The 19,273-nt window shown below is 45.7% G+C and overlaps 2 protein-coding genes across 2 annotated transcripts; one reads left to right on the forward strand and one right to left on the reverse strand.

Annotated features, from left to right (window-relative positions):
• Nucleotides 1-4,072: 4,072 nt before the first annotated feature.
• Nucleotides 4,073-9,017, forward strand: LOC148183836 (uncharacterized). Its single transcript, XM_088059279.1, has one exon. It carries the CDS (start codon nucleotides 4,990-4,992, stop codon nucleotides 6,697-6,699), a length of 1,710 nt encoding a protein of 569 aa, XP_087915405.1. The 5' UTR covers nucleotides 4,073-4,989; the 3' UTR covers nucleotides 6,700-9,017.
• A 4,286-nt stretch (nucleotides 9,018-13,303) lies between these two features.
• Nucleotides 13,304-18,726, reverse strand: UMPS (uridine monophosphate synthetase). The gene is made up of 6 exons (XM_005519643.2): nucleotides 18,571-18,726; nucleotides 18,242-18,395; nucleotides 16,247-16,915; nucleotides 15,393-15,568; nucleotides 14,771-14,885; nucleotides 13,304-13,983 (listed from the first exon to the last, which is right to left on the reverse strand). The coding sequence occupies exons 1-6, from the start codon at nucleotides 18,718-18,720 to the stop codon at nucleotides 13,802-13,804; spliced, it is 1,446 nt and encodes a 481-aa protein (XP_005519700.2). The 5' UTR covers nucleotides 18,721-18,726; the 3' UTR covers nucleotides 13,304-13,801.
• Nucleotides 18,727-19,273: the final 547 nt, after the last annotated feature.

Here is a 19,273-nt window from a genome sequence, read left to right on the forward strand (position 1 = left end):
GAGGGCTGTTGCTGTGAGGTCCAGTGGAGCCCAGCTGGAAATGCAGGGGAGCCCTGAGCTTTTGGCTGGAAAGGGAGCTGGATAAAGACCAGTGTTGTTGCTTCACAACATATCTTTTGCTTTGGTTTTTTGCTTTTTTTTTTTTTTTTAATTTTTTCCCCCAAACCATTCCCCCAGCCCTGTCTGTTTTCCTCTGGAGCTGGGGTTTGGGTTACCCTGCTGACAGCTGTAGCTTTAAACCCACACAGACAGGGCTGCAGCCACTGCAGGAGAGAGAAGCTGGAGCAATTGCTACTGCCTGGATTTTTTTTTTCTTCTTTTTTTTTTTAAATTTCTTTTTTTCTTGTCTCTTCACCCTGAACAGATCATGCAATAGTCAGCTGAAGGAAGCTTGCCAGGGAAAAGCAAAAACAAATGGTGTTCATTGTTTTGACTTGCTCTTCTCATTGGAAAAGGGCCATGGGCCCATCCTTCCGGATTTTTTTTTTTTATGTGTTTTTGCCTCTATAAACAGAAGCTCTTATTTGTTCAGTAAAAACAGCTCTCCTTCAAGAACTTTATGGCCCACCCCCTCCTACAAGCAGCACTGAAGAAATGCAGCAGACCATACTAAAAATATCTCAGAACTGGGATTTTTAGGAGAGCAGCAAGTGGTGGCATCGGTGCTGATCAGGTGGAGTAAAAAACTCAAAACCTCAGGCAAATGAAATCTATACCATCTTCCAACCTGATTCCACTAAATCTGCCCTAGCAGGGGAGGAGGGTGCACACATCCATCTGAAAGCAAGTGCAGGGGCAGGCTCTGGTGAAATGCTGCCTTCGTGTAACCCACCATGGGTGGGCTGGAGGCTGCGCCTCCTCCCCGCAGCACCACCAGCAGCAGGACAGGCCTGAGTACTGCACAGGGACAGCTCTTCAGAGCTCCGCCTCTCCTACACAATAATGAAGTCCAGGCTAAAGTTTGCAGGCTGAGAAATTGCATTTTGAATACCTGGGACTAGCCCTGCCACCTGGAAAGGAGCATCCATGGGGCAAATTTGGGGGTTGTGGTCATCCCACTGCCACGTGCCGAGATGGCAAGAGAGATTTCATCACTGACACAAAAGAAAAAATAGAAAGCAGTCAGAAAATAATCAGCCTAAGGAGACAGAGCAAGTTTTAGCTTGGTTCACGTGGCTGCCTCATGCAATTCATACTGCCTCAGGCACGGAAAGGGGGAGCAGGAAGGAAAGCCCAGGGAAAGGAAAGGCAGGAATGCTTTAAACCAGCTTTGCCACCCAAAGCAGCAAACGCTGTGAATACAGTCCTGCTTCAGTTAATTTGTGAGGAGTTTAAAAACAAATCCACCCCTTTGCACTCTGAAAGGAGAGGCACAGGCAGTGCCCCCCTGCCACCCTTTCCCTTGCACTCTTGCAGATTACCTTTGTGCTGTGGCATTTCCCACAACACTGGGTTAGGGCTGAGAGACTGGGCAATCCAGGCAGTTGTAGGGAGCCAAGATTTGACTCATTGCTAAGGGGTGGTTTGGGCAGGGAGAGGAAAAAAGCAGAGAAGAGGCTTGGGGACTGGGCTGCAAGTGCCCTCTTTCCCCTGCACAGGGAGACAACTCGGCTGTAAAGCAGACTGGTCTGCAGAGTATTCAGGGAGCAGTGTGGGACCAAATAAGCAAGGGAAGGGTGCCACAGGCCTGGCTACTAGGCCAATGTACAAAAAGAAAGGAATAGGGTTGATGCTGTCAGTGCTGCCTGTGGTGCTGCAACAGACAGTGCAGAGCAGCCCCCCAAATTCAGCTTCTCCACGAGGTTACATCTTAAAAAAAGGTAAGGAAGCACTGCTAAGGGTTTGCATTACTGGGTAAGGAGATCTGCCTTTACCCTTGCAAGGGTAGTGCCAAGCACAGTCATGGGAGTGGTGTATTTCAGTCAGCAGCAGCTTATTTGTGTCTGTAAATACATGCAGCCTGACCACAGCTAGCATTCCTGAATGAAAGCTCCAGCAGAAGGCATCAACGGGTCAAATGTGACGGAAAAATATCAGTGCTTGTCTAGCCAAGCTGGAATCCGGATGCCCTTGCAACATCATCTCCTCCTGTTTCTCCAGCCACAACTGCTGCTGCTGCAGGGTTGCTGGGGCTCACCACTGCCTTTTCGCTGTGCTGCTGGTCTGGGGGAGGAGACAGCATCATTCCTTGGGAAAAGTCAAGGCCAATGGCAGCAATATTTGTTTTGTTAATTGTGGAGATGCAGAACATTCTCTGTTACACAAGCCTGAGTGAAGCATGCTCGCCTGCATCCTCATTGCCCTTTACAGTGGACTAAGAAGGTGCTCAGCAGCTGAAGGCAAAGCCCAGGCTCTGGAAGATGAATGCTCCACACTCTTGAACTTACTTAACCTTGCGTTTCTCCAGCCAAGTAGAAAGCCAAGGAGCTACGATGTTGAGAGAAAAATCACTAAGCTGCCTGCAGGAAATGCCACAGTGAGGTAACTCACTGCATCTGCAGCCCAGCAATGTATTCCAGCACCATCTCCATACCTGAACACACAAACTGGAATTGGCTGCTGTTCTCCTCTCCACTCCCAGACTGCAAAAGTCAAAACTAGACAGCAGAGACACAGGAGTTAATTTCATCCCGTCCCTTTCTGCATGCCCACTAGTTTTTGCTGGTGTCCACTGGATGCAGCCCATCAGAAACTTGTCCATTCAGCTGCCACGACCCAGGATCACCAATCTGTGTGAGGGCAAAGGTTGCAACCATGGATTTGCGGGACTCTGTCATGCACAAGGATATGGAGCCTTTATTTCCTGAATTACTTTATTGCGTTTTAATACAAGTCACCACTATCAAAGCAAGCATACTGATGATTAGCAAATAACTACTGTTACAAATAACTACTGTAAGGCTGTTGTGGTTTAACCCCAGCTGACAACTCACAGCCACTCTCTCACTCTGTCACGGTGGGATAGGGGAGAGAATCGGAAGAGTAAAAAAGTGAGAAAATGTGGGTCAAGATAAAAGCAGTTCAATAAGTAAAGCCACAGCTGCATGCAAGCAAAGCAAAACAAGGAATTAATTCCTTCAGAGTCTGACTAACAGGTGTTCAGCTAGTCCCAAGAAAACTGAGCTCCTTCACACCTAACAGTGACTTGGGAAGACAAACACCATGACTGTGAACATACCCCCCCTTCCTTCTTCCCCCAGTTCTGTGTGCTGAGCTTGATACCATATGCTCTGGGATGTCCCTGTGGTCAGGGCTGTCCTGGCTGTGTCCCCTCACAACTCCTTGTGCACCCCCAGCATCCTCACTGGTGGGGGATGGAGGAGGAGCAGAAAAGGCCTTGAATCATTTAAGCTCTGCTCAGCTGTAACTAAAATGTCTCTGTATTATCAACACTGTTCCCAGTAAAAATCCAAATGGTGCTAGCTGCTCTGAAAAAAGATTAACTCTATCCTAGCCAAAACCAGCTCAAGCAAATATATATTTCAACAGCAGCAGAAATCAATATTAGCAGTAAGGAATATTAGTAGGAAGTCTGTATTTCAATTTCACATGTCACCATAAAGTTACTTATAAAGCGGCAAAAATAATGACCAGTAATTGTTGTTTAGGACAAGAGGAAATGGGTTCAACTTGCACCAGGGGAGGTTTAGATTGGATATTAAGAAAAGTTTCTTTGCTAAAAGTGTTGTCAAGCTTTGGAACAGGATGCCCAGAGAAGTGATGGAGTCAACAAACCTGGAGGTGTTTAAAAGGCAAGTAGATGTAGCACTTTGGAATGTGGTTTAGTGGTGGACTTGTCAGTGCTGGGGTAACACTGGGATTTGATGATCATAAGGGTTTTCTCAAACCTAAATGATTCTGTGGTTTTATGATTCTAATCTAACCCTTTCTTGGAGTGAAGAGGTTATGGTTAACTGCAGGTATTTGAACAACAGACAGTGTGCTCAGAAAGGCAGCAACCCTCCTTTTGTGCTTTCAGTTCCTAAGGTTATTGGATGGCAGCACAGACTAAAAATATATACACGATGATTCTGAAGGTCTTTTCCAACCTAAATGATTCTGTGATTATGCATGCCAGTATATATATCTGTGTGTGTGCATATATATGTATGTGTGTGTATGCATGTGCACATACATATATAACATTTACATAAACTGTTGCTGGTACCACGTGCTTGTCAAACCCATCCCAGGAGGGGGGGCAGCTGACAATGGCCTCAGTCTCACTTGGACAAGTGTTGGGTCTGACTGAGACAGAGCTCATTTTCCCTTAGCAGCTCTCACTGTGCTGTGCTTTGCAGTGGGAGCTGGAAAGGTGTTGATAACACACCAGTGTTTTGGCTACTGCTCAGCAGACCTGTCCCTCTGACATTGCCCCCCATCAAGGGGCTGGGAGTGGGCAAGATCCTGGGAGGGGACACAAGCAGGCCAGCTGACCCAAATTAGCCAAAGGGATATTCCATACCGTATGATGTCAGCTCAGCTATAAAAGCTAAGGGAGGGAGGCGGAACAGGGAGGCATTTGTTACTCTACAATGTTTGCCTTCTGGAGCAACCACTCCACATGCTGAAGCCCTGCTTCCTGGGAAGTGACTGAACCTGGCTCACTGATGGGAAGTAGAGATTGACCTTTTCCCTTTGCTTGTGCGCGCGCAAACTTTCAATTTTCTTTTTTATGCTTTAGTAAACTTCCTTATCTCAACCTACGAGCTGTTTTCCATCTTATTCTCTCCTGTGTCACACTGGGAAGAGCAGCAATAGGGTGGTTCAGTGGGTACCTGGTGCCTGGCCAAGATCAGCACACTACGGTCTTTTTTGGTGCCCAAACGTGGGGTGAAATAAAGGCAGTTATCTATAGCTATATATCTGTATCTATACTGCATGCCGTAGTAAAAACTAAATCATAGCTATAGAGTAGCAAGCTCTTGTGCAAGACACAGAGTTTGTCAGCTGCGCTGCTTATCTCTTCATTTTGCTGAGTTTGGGAACATGTTAACAAAAACAATGGCTCTGTGCTTTGCTCTTACACTGATGGCCTTGTTATGTGTGGGGAGCTATCTTCTGGGGATGGTGACTGATGTGAATGCTTTTATAATGCAGGCTCCCATGGTCTTTGCTCATCCTTATGTAAGCCGTTTAATACTGTTAATAATATTAGCTAATACTGTTGGCATGCTATGGAGTTCATGGAATCTGGCATCATCCTGGGGTAGGAGAAAACAAACTTTAGGTGAGGAGATATTGAAAGATGCCCTGAGGCAAACAGTTCCTGGGTGGCAAGGTGCATGGAAAGATTTGGGCAGGTTCCTAGGGCGGTTATCACCTCCCATTGCCTGGGACTTTACACCTGAACAGATAATCAACCCTGACAAACTGACCCAACAACTGATAGAAGGGTGCCTTGCCCACCCCACTGAACACCAGCAGCTTCTTGCCCTGTACTGGGGCCTGGCCTGTGCCTACCGAGCCACCGTTCAGTACTCTCAGAGGACTGTGGTTGAGGCAGGAACCCAAACTGCATTCGAGGACACAATGGCTGAGCCAGAGAGTCAAACCACAGCAGCTGCAGTAACTGCCCCAGAAGTGAAAGCGAAAAAATGGAAAACACAAGTTACACACCCTCAACATCAATTAGTACGGGAGGAAGAAGAAGAGGAAGAAGAAGAAGGGGAAGCAACAGTAGGAAAGGAGGGGTTAGATCAAGAGGCAGGTCCTTCAACAAAGAAATCAAAAGGAGTGAGGCAAACCAAACAGGAAACCGAAGTTACTCGGTCCCTGACCTCATCAGAACTTCGAGACTTGCGAAAAGATTACAGCCGCCAGCCAGGTGAGCCGATTTCTGCCTGGCTGCTTCGATGCTGGGATAACGGGGCTGGCAGACAGCAGTTAGAAGGCCATGAAGCCCAACAGCTGGGATCCCTTGCTAAAGATCGGGAAATTGAAAGAGGAATTGGAAAAGAAGGAGCAATTTGCAGCCTCTGGAGACGGCTCCTCTCAAGCGTGAGGGCAAGATACCCATTTAAGGAAGATCTTGTGAACTCCCCAGGGAAGTGGACCACTGCAGATGAAGGTATCCAGTACCTGAGAGAATTAGCAGTGCTGGAAATCATCTATAGTGATCTAAAAAGTGACGGGGTCCTGGAAGATCCAGAGGATGCCCCATGCACTATGGCCATGTGGAGGAAGGTGGTTCAAAGTGCCCCTGCATCATATTCCAGCAGCTTGGTATCACTGTATCACCCGCAGATGGATACACCAACCGTAGAGATGGCATCCTCCTGGCTCCGAAATGTAGAAGAAACTCTGGGCACTTCCTCATCCCTACAAGCCAGCAGCCCAAGAGGCAGCCCAAGAGATCGGTCCTCTCCTTCCCCGGTCAGAGGGAAGGGAAGCCCCAAGCGCAGGCCCCGTGGTGAGCTCTGGTTCTTTCTGCGTGACCAGGGGGAGGACATGAGGAAGTGGGTAGGTGAACCCACCTTTAAGCTGGAAGCTCGTGTCCGTGAACTGAGAGGGAAGAAAGCTGTTAAAGGGTCACCCAAGAAGACTGCCAGTGCAGTTGCCACAGAGAGACAAGACAGCAATCAGCGATTTCCCAGACATAAAAGAACTAAAATTGCTTCTTTTCACCCTGATGAGGGAACTTCTGATCTGGCATCGCAAAGGTCAGATAGTGAATACTCTGACCAGGAACAGGAATAGAGGGTCCCTGTCTCCTGCCAGGAGGGGAAAAGGCATGACCAGGCATACTGGACTGTGGGTTCGATGGCCTGGCACATCAGATCCACAGAAGTGTAAAGCTTTAGTAGATACCAGTGCACATTGTACATTGATGCCATCAATGCACAGGAGTGCAGAATCCATCTGGATCTTTGGAGTGACAGGGGGATGCCAGGAATTTTCAGCGTCAGAGGCCAAGGTGAGCTAAACAGGGAAGAAGTGGGAAAAGCACCCCACTGTGCTCAGAGGCCCCTTGTATCCTTGGCATTGACTAGATACTTCAAGGATCCAAAAGGGTATTGGTGGGCTTTTAGTGTAGCTACAGTAAATACAGAGAAGATCAAACAGTTATCCACCCTGCCTGGCCTCTCAGAAGATCCCTTCATTGTAGGATTGCTGCAGGTTGAACGAAGAGCATCAAGTACCAACTGCTCCCAGGACTGCAACAGCAACAGTATCTCACTAACCGAGACTCTGTAACCCCCATCCAATAACTCCCCATCCATTAGTCTTGGAGAGCCAAGGAGTGATCAGCAGGACTTGCTCACCCTTTAACAGCCCCATATGGCCAGTGTGAAAGTGTGATGGGGAATGGGGGCTGACAGTGGACTATTGGGGCCTGGATGAAGTCACACCACCTGCGAGTGCTGCTTTACCAGACACGCTGGAACTTCAGTATGAGCTGGAGTCAAAGGCAGCCAAGTGGTGGCACACAGGTCACACATGAACGTGAAACGTGCTGCAATCAAGTGCACCACACCAGTGCAGTCTCCTTGGAAGAGAGGGCAATGGCTGGGGTTCCAGGATACATTGGGCCATTGCCATGAACATGCCCAGGCAGGAGTTACATCCTCACCATGGCAGAGGCAACAACTGGCTGGCTGGAAACATCCCCTGTGAACCATTGCCACTGCTTGAGAGACCTTGAGATCCCCAGCCTTGAGGGACAGATTTTTGTGGCAACATGGTACTACAGAGGGAATTGAATTAGACAATGGGGCTCACTTTAAAAATAACCTCATAAACTCTTGGGCAAAGAAACGTGGCATTGAGTGCACATATCACATCCCTAATTACTCACAGGCCTTTGGGAAGATTGAAAGTTGTAATGGACTGCTGAAAACTATGTAAAGAGTGTAAGGTAATGGGGCATGGAAGCGCTGGGATGCAAATTCAGCAGAAGCCACTTGGCTGGTCAACACTAGGGGATCTGGTAACCGCCCTGGTCCTGCCCAAACTGAACCCCTACACACTGTGGGAGGAAATAAGGTCTTTGCACACACAGGGAAGTGGGAAAGTCAGTCCATTCATTGGATTGTCTTTGCCTTAGGACCTGGGTGTCTTTGGTGGGTGGTGAAGAAGGATGGGGAGACCCGGTGTGTACCTCAAGGAGATTTAACCTTGGAGGAAAAATAATCTGTGGTGTGAGTTGTATGTTGCAGGAAGTAGCAGAAATGACATGAACCGATGAAAAATGAATTTTGTGAGGAGCACGGAGAATGCAATGACAACCTGAGCTGGGCTGGTGTCAGTGCCCAACAAGCAAGTGTGCTACTTCTCCTGTCCTGACCACTCATCCTGATGGAATGGAGCCCAAGTCATGGATCTGGAGGGATGGAGGAAGCCCATGAAATGGGAAAATAATATCTATCATTGAAAGTACAGGGGATAGTGGTTAATGAAAATGTATGTTATTGATACGGTTTAAGGATGTAGTTTAAGTTGTATGTGTGGGCAAGAAGGCATTCCAGTAATGAGAAATACAATGGAACAGCCAGAAGATATATAAATTATGTGAGATCTGAGTATGACACAAATGATATGGAATAAGGTGTAAACAGTGTATTAGGTCTGACTGAGACAGAGCTCATTTTCCCTTAGCAGCTCTCACTGTGCTGTGCTTTGCAGTGGGAGCTGGAAAGGTGTTGATAACACACCAGTGTTTTGGCTACTGCTCAGCAGACCTGTCCCTCTGACATTGCCCCCCATCAAGGGGCTGGGAGTGGGCAAGATCCTGGGAGGGGACACAAGCAGGCCAGCTGACCCAAATTAGCCAAAGGGATATTCCATACCGTATGATGTCAGCTCAGCTATAAAAGCTAAGGGAGGGAGGAGGAACAGGCAGGCATTTGTTACTCTACAATGTTTGCCTTCTGGAGCAACCACTCCACATGCTGAAGCCCTGCTTCCTGGGAAGTGACTGAACCTGGCTCACTGATGGGAAGTAGAGATTGACCTTTTCCCTTTGCTTGTGCGCGCGCAAACTTCTGCTTGTATTTTTTTTTTTTTTTAATGCTTTAGTAAACTGCCTTATCTCAACCTACGAGTTGTTTTCCATCTTATTCTCTCCAGTGTCCTGCTGGGAAGGGGAGAAAGAGAGGCTGGATGGGCACCTGGCACCCAGCCAAGGTCAACCCATTCTGCATCTCGGAACCTGGATCAGCCTGGCATCCCTGGTGAGGGTCTGCTCTGCCGAGGAAACACCATGGAGAACAAAGATTCATGCACATTGGGATGCATCAGAGAAAGAGGCTCCATTTGGGGTAAAAAAATAAGTCCTTTTTATACCACAGAGACATAACCAGACATAGGCCACCAGCACTCGGAGCAGGCAATAGGTGCTGTTACTTCTATTTTCATCTGGCACAGTCAATAAATGATGATGTAAATGGGACAGAACACAAGCTTGTATTGATTCTGGAAACCTCACAGACCTTTAGTACAGGGTTGAACACTCTGCCTTGATTACCCACAGGGTAATGGTTGTATTGAAATTTAAATGTCAGAACTTGAGATGGGAACGCCTAAGGAGCAAGATGTGCTGTGGTACAAGTGTCTATCCTCTTTGACGGAAATCTCAGTGCCACAAAGCCAGAAGCATTCAAGGGTTAAAAAGTTGGCCACCAGCTTCACCCAGGTTCATTGTCTTACTCATAGAATGAATTAGTAAAACATGGATTAGAAAAAGAATTCAATTTTGTTATAATCAGAGTTCCCAAAAGAGGTTATGAACTATACAGCCAATTGCTTGGGTCATAGATGTCCCGATTATTATTCGTACTCAGCCAACTCTGTAGACAGCAGCATGTAGAAGTAGGACCAGTGAGATTACACTGTCTTTGACAATTCATGTTATTAACAATCCATGTAAGATGCCAGAGTCCACTAAAACTGCCTTTTCTACTGCCTTCTCCCAAGCATCCATGACCTGTTTATCACAGTTCCATACTTCTGACACTAATGCCACAACCCAGAAGGATTGCTTGGCTCGTGAGTGTGCAAAGATCACAACTGTCTGTAGTATGTCTGACTCTGTCATGCACAGACACAGAGAATTTATTACCCATTTTCTTTTATTCATTACAGTTTACTACTATCAAGGCAAGTATAGTTACAGCTGGCAAAACAAATATATCTACTCTACAAATTACTGCCAGAAAGCAAACAGGGATTTCCACAACAGCTGCAATCAATAGTAACATCAAGTCTGTATTTCAATATTACACAGCCTATGACATACCACCACCCTATACACAGTTACAGCCTTGCTCTGGCTTCCTCCTGTCCTTAGTCCTGGCCAGCCTTCATCCACAACCCTGCACTTTCACAGCTGGACTGTGGTTCACATCAGCTTATGAGAAAATGCTCAGAGCGCCACATGGGTCATGTAGGAACAGAGAACTGAGGACAAAGCCAACCCAGACACACAGGCAGGGTCACCTCTCCCAGCATGAAAATGCCTGCCAAAGGAGTTGGAGGAAAACCTGAAACTGGAGCAGGCACCAGGCTGAGTTTTAATTTCCTACAGCATTCAAAACTGTACTTGTCACTGTGGTACAGCCTGACCAAGATCCACCAGCATGATTATAAACTAACAAACAAACAAACCATCCAACATGTCTAGCCCATAGCCCAATCACAAGCCTTCCAAAACAGACCATTCCCTGAGACAGTGACGTCCAAAAGTCAGATCTGAAAACAAACTTCCTCTGGGTGTTTCACATTCCTTTGGTGCTATTCTCTAAATGCAATGTTTGTGTCTCTTACTAAAAAAATCCACAGCAACAGGCTTTCCACATAAACTTAAAGGGAAGTGATTCAGTTATTTTTCTGGGATTAAGTTTCAAATAAATTTTCATAGACTAGGCAGGCTATGGAAACTATAATATAACCTGTCAGTTAACCAATAATAAAGCAATGTTGATACTGTGGCATACAAATAATACTTTTAAGGACTATGATGGTTTAACTTGGCTGGTTTTAATTCAGCACAAGGTTTATCAAGATTTTGCAAGAATTTTATGTCTGAGTAAAGCAGTGTACTTATGCAGCTGTACTGATTTAAGTACTCTAGCTGGGTTCTCTAGACACAGATACCCAATCTTTGTCTGAGACACAGAGTGGACTTTACACACAAATATCAACAGCTAGGTAACAATTCCTTAGTGGTTCCAGCTTGTGCTGGTCTCACAGTTCTCAGGAATTGCTGCTCAGAAATAGCAGCAAATCATGCAGCTTTCTGTTTCAAGCACTAGCAATGCTTGGCTACAGTCTTATTTCACTATGAAAAGAGTTATTTCCTTTCACTCCATCTCCATACTCCAGAGTGGGTAAGGATCACAATTTCATATAAATGCCTACTTGCCAGTTAACATTAAACTGAAAATTTCAAATATAGCCTTATGCCACTACCACAGGCTCAATCAGATCACAGAATGAACTGTAAGAGTTTCAGATTCATATATTATGATGCAAATGAGTTTTGTAAATTGTGACCTAGTTCCCATGTTAGGAACAGTTGGGACCAACAGCAGGGACTGTGAGATGAATGTGAGCAGCAGGGGCAAGCAAGGAAATTAACATTTGTTCTTCATTTGAAATGGATTTTTAATCACTTTCAGGTGCCTCAAAGGAAGTGCGCACACTTGTTTACTGTAATCATTCTGACAGAAGAATGCATATAGGAGGTAGCAGGTTTTTGTTTCGCTAATTGAAATGTCTGCGGCACTGGTGTTACATGAAGTGCCAGAACACAGCTCTTTCTGGAGGGCACAAAGAAGGACTGTGACATGAAGTTTCCCAATTGATCCATTCCTCAGAACTTGCTTTGTAAAGAAAGTGAGTTGCACGTACCCTCTCAAAGTGACTAGATATTAGATCCTATTCATCTTTCCAAATCCAGTTGCTATTTTTTAAGCTAGAGGCCTGATAAACTCACTCTCCGAAGAGCCTGCTCAGGGATTTGGCTCCACGGCTGTCAGCCACATGCTTAAACACGATTCAGCAGGGTTAGTGGAAAACACTGAACTCATGAAATTCTGCTTGTTCTGTAACAGTGAGACCACAACACACTGTGCTGAGCTTCAGCCTGAGGCAGCTTTCTGATTTAAATGAGTTTTAGAATACTGTTTTAAATGTTCGAATGACATTTGAATGTTTTAAATATACCCAACAGCAAGGGTGTAACTTGTTAAAAACCAGACATTTTCATTCTGAGGATTATCTAGAGTTGGAAATTATTGGAAGCTGTAAAAACGGCAGTGTCAACACTCCCCAAAAATAGAGTCTCAGCTCCCTCTGGTGGAAAAGGTAATTTTCTGCAAAAAGGTTTAAGTGAGAAAGTCTTGTTTCTGCTACAGGCCTCAAGGCCAAGAGATACTGAGACATCAAAAAAATCCTGCTCACTCTGAAGGACTGGAACTTCTTAGAAGTTGATGTGACATATCCCATCTCACTGACTGTTGCAGAGTGTCTGAACAGGATACCCACATCATAATCAACAAATTCCATCTACCACAGGGTGGAATTCTCCAGGTGTGAATTATGATATATAATCCTACTTGGATTATAATCCAATACATAATCCAATTGGTAGCCCCAAGGAAAATAACACACACAACGTTCTAACATTCTCTCCACAACATCTTCAGCAGCACAAGCAGCTGAGTTATGAAGCAGAGCACAGTGTCACTAAAACGAGGCATAAAGCAAAGCCTTCAGATCCCAACCTGTCCCTTGGTCTTAGATGTCCTGCATAAATTAAATCAACCAAAAAAAGCCCCCTCCAAAATCCTATTTTCAAGGATCTGGTGAAGAGTCCAGCACTAATGACAAAAACCTAACTAAATACAGTTGTTCTTAGTTATTAATGAAAGGACCCAGCCTTCTGTGTGCTCTGGAGCAGCAACAGTCCAGAACTGCATCACCACTCGTTTTTGACTTCTTGATCAATAAAATTTTCATTGCTATTTGCACCACACACATACTAGATACACTTAAGGTTATTCCATACTTTATTATCAAAACCAATCAAGAAAGATACTTCTATTTCTCCTTTTTCACCATGTACAGTGAAAAGGAAAGCTTGCAAGTATTCAAGCTATTGTCACAAAAAGTCTAATAAAGTACATTTTTATTTCATATTAGAGGAATCAACAGCTCCACAGTAGTTAAGCACACAACTAACTGCTCTGACAAATTCTGTAAACAGAATCACCAGCAACTCCTGCACTCACAGACACATCAGAATGACTTTATTATACCTCTGCCACAGAACAAATACATATAGAGCCAATGAAAAGGAAAATGGTAGCAAAAAAGTATTTATTGAACACCACATAATTCAATTTCACAGTGTGGCATTAAAACCTGCACTTGCTCCTTGGAAACAGGAGAGCTGAAGAAACCTGTGAAGGTGGGGCAGCACATCAAGTGTGCAGGTGAAGTTTAAGAACATAACAAAATACCATTTCCACAGCCATAAGAAATTTGAGGGTGGGGAAAAGAAACAAAGCCAACAAAATACCCTTGGAGTGTGTTGTGCAACGTTTTTCAAATAAGAAAGCCTACTAAGACTAAAAAAATAGGTGTGAAGTTTTGAGTTCTTACATTCAAATATAAAAAAACCACAAACAATGGCAAGTACAATTTGACCTCTGTGTGTACAATTAAAACAACTTTGTAATAGATTTTTCTCCAAAAGGGCAGTTTTCTACAGGCTGAAGTGTCCATGTATTTAACTGGACCCCTGATGAGGATTGCAGCTCCATCAGCTTTGCTTCCTGGCTAGGACAGTGTTTGGTTTTCAGTCTTCTGCAGGAACACCAAGCCTGCTCATGTAGCTCTCCCACGCTGCCTTCCTGTACTTCTCTGCTTCTTGGAGAGGGTCTGAAGCTGCCAAGATGCCACGTCCCACAATAATGATATCAGAGCCTCTTTCACCAATAACTTCCTTGGGGCTTAGGTACTTTTGCCCAAGGTTATCACCTGAAATGCAGACACCATTTTTGTTTTTTCGTACAAAACTGCACGTACTAGAAACCTTCAGAGGTGCTGAAACACAAAACAGGTCCCCTGTCCCAGCTCTCATCCTAACAATCCACAAACATAACTAGAAATTGCATTGCCAACCAAAAAACACAGATCAAATTTGACAGCCAGCACCTTCCTTTTTCATGGTTTTACCAATCACTATAGATGGAACAGTTACTTAAAGAAGCATCAATCAGGATTACTAAAACAAGCTTCAGCCTTCTTAAAACAGGCAAAACCCCTGAACATTAATGTAAAAATTTGTGATTTCAGTTTAGGTCTCGTAAGAATTAAGTATTGAAGAGAAACATATCTCTCCTATCTGCTTCAGTGATAACCTCTTTAGTCAGCACAAGACTTTCAATTCATTGATACTGCACCTATATCAATAACAAGTGTTTCAGCTGGACTTCTCTATTTGTTATAATTTTTTTGCACTTACTGAATAGTTTTACATCTAATCTAACACCCATCTGAAGACATTTTAGGTGTTTTCAGGAATGTGCTTTATGGTATGCACAGACCTCAAAACAAGAAAAAAGGCTGCATAGCCTGCTTGCTGCTTTCCAGAGCTCCCAAGGAAGGAATTAGCAAACCCAGAAACATGGGAGAGAGCCCTTAGTGGGAAACAGACTCCTCCCAGCTGAGAATCAGCATTCAAACCCTCTTCAGAAGCCACTTTTTCACTGGAGACTAGACCACTTCTATACTTAGAGACTAAAAATATTTTTTAAAAAGTTACCTCCAGTTTGCAGCTGCACTCCTGGGGTTAAGTGGAGAAATTCTGGTTTATTAATAACTCTAGATCCACATATGAATCCAAAAACAAAATCTGAGTTGTCTTCAGCCATCTGTACCTGAAAAAGATAAGTGAACAATTACAAATGATATACTTAAAACTCAGCTGGCCTAGCAATCTGTTTCTCATTCACCCTCTGACTCTTTAAGCTGTACGAGGCAGGGGTATGAAACACCTCTTGATTTCCCCATGTAAAGTCACTCCTTCCCTCTGGCAGGAAAGTGAATATTATGTTTCTTTCTATGTTATAAATAATACCATTAATTAATTTAAACTAATTAGAAAATAATTGCTTAAAGAAAGAAAAAAAGAAGGGGGGTTGCTAAGAGCAAACCTGGCATGTATACTAGAATTCCAAGTGTGAACTCTGACCACCTCACATCACTGGCTTACAGCTGCAACCTTTAAACACCACACAGTCATATTCCTGAGTCTCCAAGGCAAAAACAAACACCTGTAATAGTTAGAGCTGGAGGGACTTTTGGAAGTGCAAATATTAGAAACCCATAAAACCTCCCTGTCACACTTTACAAGCTTTTAACCTGACACAAGACTGCCCACTTACTGCAGCTTTTGTGTATTCACCCGTTGCAAGGGACCCCTGGGAACTCATCTCTGCAACCAGGAGACAGCCACGCTGGAGAGGAAGGCCTACTTCCTTCAGACCTTTCACAACTCCAGAGCCTGGAACCACGTGGGCATTGATGATGTCTGCCCAGGATGCGATTCTGAACACACCACCTGAGAACATGGGCAGGAAGACACAGGCAAAGAGTCATCAGAAATGTGTTAAACAGGAAGCACAAGTTAGACAAAAACAGCTGCACACTTAATCACTCACATATTTATAAGACAGTTTTACTGCTGAAGCTCGACAGTTACAAGTTCAGTCTCATCAGACTGTTCTGACAGCTGCCTAACCACAAGGTGTAACCTCTCAGTTTACTTTTCACAAACATTTGTTAGTGTCTCACCTTTAATATTTACTGAGACATTTATGGTAGCCCAGAAAACCACTGTCACAGGTGCTATCTTCCCAGACAGCATGCAGGTCACAAGGGACATAAGGATCAGGAGAACAGCAGCTCTACAGCTGCAGATGGAGTATCAAAGGAAAGCCATGCTGGGCACACAAGCACTACAGTAATAGCAGGCAGCAGTTTCTCATGGCACACAACTCAGAAGTACTTACTGAGCACAACCATAGATTCATAAAAAGGTTTAGGTTGGAAGAGACCTCAGGAGGTCATGCCCTCTCAGCAGGGTTAACTTCAGCGCTAGGTCAGATTGCTCAGGGTCTCATCCCCTTGAGTATTTCCAAAGGCTGGAGATTCCAGGCTCTCTCCTGGCAACCTGTGCCAGTACTAGTTACACACACCAGAGGCAAAGTTATAGTAAATCCAGGTTGATGATAATCACCTTCATACTGATGTTTCACTGTGTTTCCAATATCTGCAAATTTCCTGTCTTCAAAAATCAAGAATTCATGTTGATCTGCGAGCGTTCTCAACTCCTTTACTACCTCTTGGGTGAAATCATTCAAGATGTCTATATGAGTTTTCAGGATACAGATGCTGGGGCCCAGCGTGGCAGCTAGCTGCAGCAGCTCCTTGGGGCTGGTGACATCAGCAGAAAGGCACAAGTTTGTTTGCTTCTTTCCCATGAGCATGAGAAGCCTGGCTGCAATAGGATGCACCCCTGGCAGCTGGGCACGAGTGCTGAAGCTCAGCTCCTTGCAGAGTCTCTTCACAGGAGCAGCACCATTCTGAGCCACTGCCTCAAACACATTTCCCTCAATGAATTTTTTCACCTTTTCAACCATCTCAGCAGCCACTTTTCCCTGCTGCTGGAGAATCTCCAGCACCTCAGACAAGGTGCACACAGAGTGCAGGCGAATTCCATGTTCCTCTAGCCTGGCCTTCCCACCCTGCTCCCTGTCCAACAGCACTATGGCATCTGTGACTTTTAATCCTTCTTTCTGAAGAGCTTCTGCAGTTTCCAGCACACTGGATCCACTTGTTACCACATCCTCAATGATCAGGCATGTCTCTCCTGGATTAATGGTGCCTTCTACCATCCGCTTAGTACCTGAAAAATAAAAAGCAAACACTCCACCAAATTAAGAAAGGTTGGATGATGCAAAAAAACCTTTAAGAGTATCAAAACTCTATTAGATTATACCACTTATCACAGTTCTTACCACAGCTCACTCATTGATGTGTAATTCAGCTCATAAAGACTGTTACTTCTCCAAGCTGATAAAACACTACTTTATGTTTCCAGAAGTTATATTCCATAACAAAACTGACACTGTTAACAGCACAAATTCAAATGTCTGAAAAAGATAGCTTCAGTTTAGTACTGTCATGACTTGAAAGGTCAGACTTACAAAATTACTCTCTCATTATTTAAAACATCTTTAAGGCAGCCAAGTTATTGGCACTCTTCAGCATGTCCCATTTTCCACAGGCAGCACTGTGTGCTTAAAATGCCTGTTAGAACAATTAGAAGGAGTAAAGCCTCAAGTGCCTTTGTCCTAACTAACAACAGGCACACATCCATGAAAGGCCTCCTAGAGGGCAACGACAAAGGATGCCTGGCTTTCCCAGGGGCAGTTAATCGCTGTCACAACTGGCTTGTGCTTCACAAGAAGGAACAGCAAATGTTTCCATGCGTGGCCCACTGCCTGACACAGGGATAGCATTTAGTTTTGACAAGTGCACTTTCTAATTACACGCTGTTGGAAAAGGATGCGTAGAAATCCAGTTATATGGCAGGTTAATGTTTCAGTCTGCTCTCCCTCTTCCTTTATCACAATCAAATAAATGGCTCATTGAGTAGAGAGGGGACTGCTGCTCACCTGGCTCACAGATAACAGGACCATAGGATAATGAAAGAAAAAGAGGTTTAAAACATACATGAAGAAGAGACTAGAAAGGTTCCTTTTGGTGTCAGTACACAAAAAGCTCTGTTTGAGAGCGAAATGTGTCTCTGGTCTCAGCATGCTGGAGAACCTGAGTTGTAAATCCTCGTTTATGGATGAAGCCACTAACCCAGTATCCTTATAGCAAAGATAACAAGGAAAAAAAAAAAAAAAGATATTGCTAAAGAAAAGAAACAAACTCTCCCAAACAAAACCAAAGAAACAGAAAACACCCTTCAAGAAACTCCAAATCTCCTAGAGCAGGACTAAAGCTGCAGCCTAAAAGCCTAAACGGCAATCAGCTGGGAGAGGCTGATCAGGCTGTGATGCTGTGGGAGTTTGCTTCAGGGGGAAAGGGCCTGCAGATTCTTAAATTGCAATGGTAACCTTAAACTGGAACAGGGATGCTGTGCCGTACAAAAGAACCACAAATTACATAAATACAATTCCCAAACGAGGCAAGTTGCAAACTCTTGATTTGAAAGCTTTACCGTAGTCTTTTCCTTCCTTCCTCCGTATAAGCATCGGGACCTGATTTTCCGAGCAGATGATGGTGGCCAGCGGCAGCGCCGTGTACGGAACGCCGCACACACAGTCGTACTCCAGACCCGCATCTCGGGCCGCTTGGAAAAGAAGTCCTGCAACCTAGAAAAAGGAAAACCAAAAGCTTTTTAAGAGCCAGGCTGGCGCGAACGTGGCTAAGTCAATGAAAACCTCTCTGCCTGACACGACCCGAGAGCCGACCCTGCGGGCTGAGGGTGAGGGCCCCGCCAAGGGCAGGGCCACACGCGGGGCCCGGCCCGGGGCTCCCGGTCCGCACCTGCCGGAGGAGGCTCGGGTGGGACACGAGGCCGCGCAGGTCGATGTACACGGGGGAGGAGAGGCCGCTCTTCAGCACGAAGTGCCCGAAGCGCAGCGCGCCCGCCCCGCCCGGCGCCGCCGCCACGGCCCCCGCAGGCCCCGCCGCCATGGCCGGGCCCGGCGCACCGAGATGATGCGAGAGGGAGGGGCTCGGGGCGGGGACATTGTGTGACACCCGGGGAGCGCCGTGTGACACCCGGGGAGCGCCGTGTGACACCCGGGGAAGCCGTGTGACACCCGGGGAGCGCCGTGTGACACCCGGGGAAGCCGTGGGGCTCGTCCCGCACCCCTGCCCGCCGCGGCAGCCCCCTGCGCCATCCCTGCCCTGCTGCCCCGGGCCCGTTCCCCCATCCACGATTCCCAGGTCTCTCGTCACCCCATTCCCCCGGGAAGCAAAGGCCGCTGAAGAGGATTTGATGTGTGACCCGAGGGCTTGTCGCCGGGTCGGCTCCGCGGGTGATTCCCAAAAGGGCGCTCGGTGCGTGCGGCCAGGGTGACAATCCCTCCGGAAAACGTGAGCTCAGTAATGCCCCCAGCCAGCCCCGAGCCTCCAAGGGCTCGCTCAGAAAGATGCCACACGTGTGAAATAAGACTGACCCGGTCTTCTCTGAATAATTTTATTTAATCAAAAAAGCCCAGAAACGGAGTCTTTAGTATACTCT

This window comes from Pseudopodoces humilis, chromosome 8 (assembly GCF_049639895.1).
Source record: "Pseudopodoces humilis isolate 2021_Gansu_Grassland_sample_001 chromosome 8, ASM4963989v1, whole genome shotgun sequence".
Classification (NCBI taxonomy): domain Eukaryota; kingdom Metazoa; phylum Chordata; class Aves; order Passeriformes; family Paridae; genus Pseudopodoces; species Pseudopodoces humilis.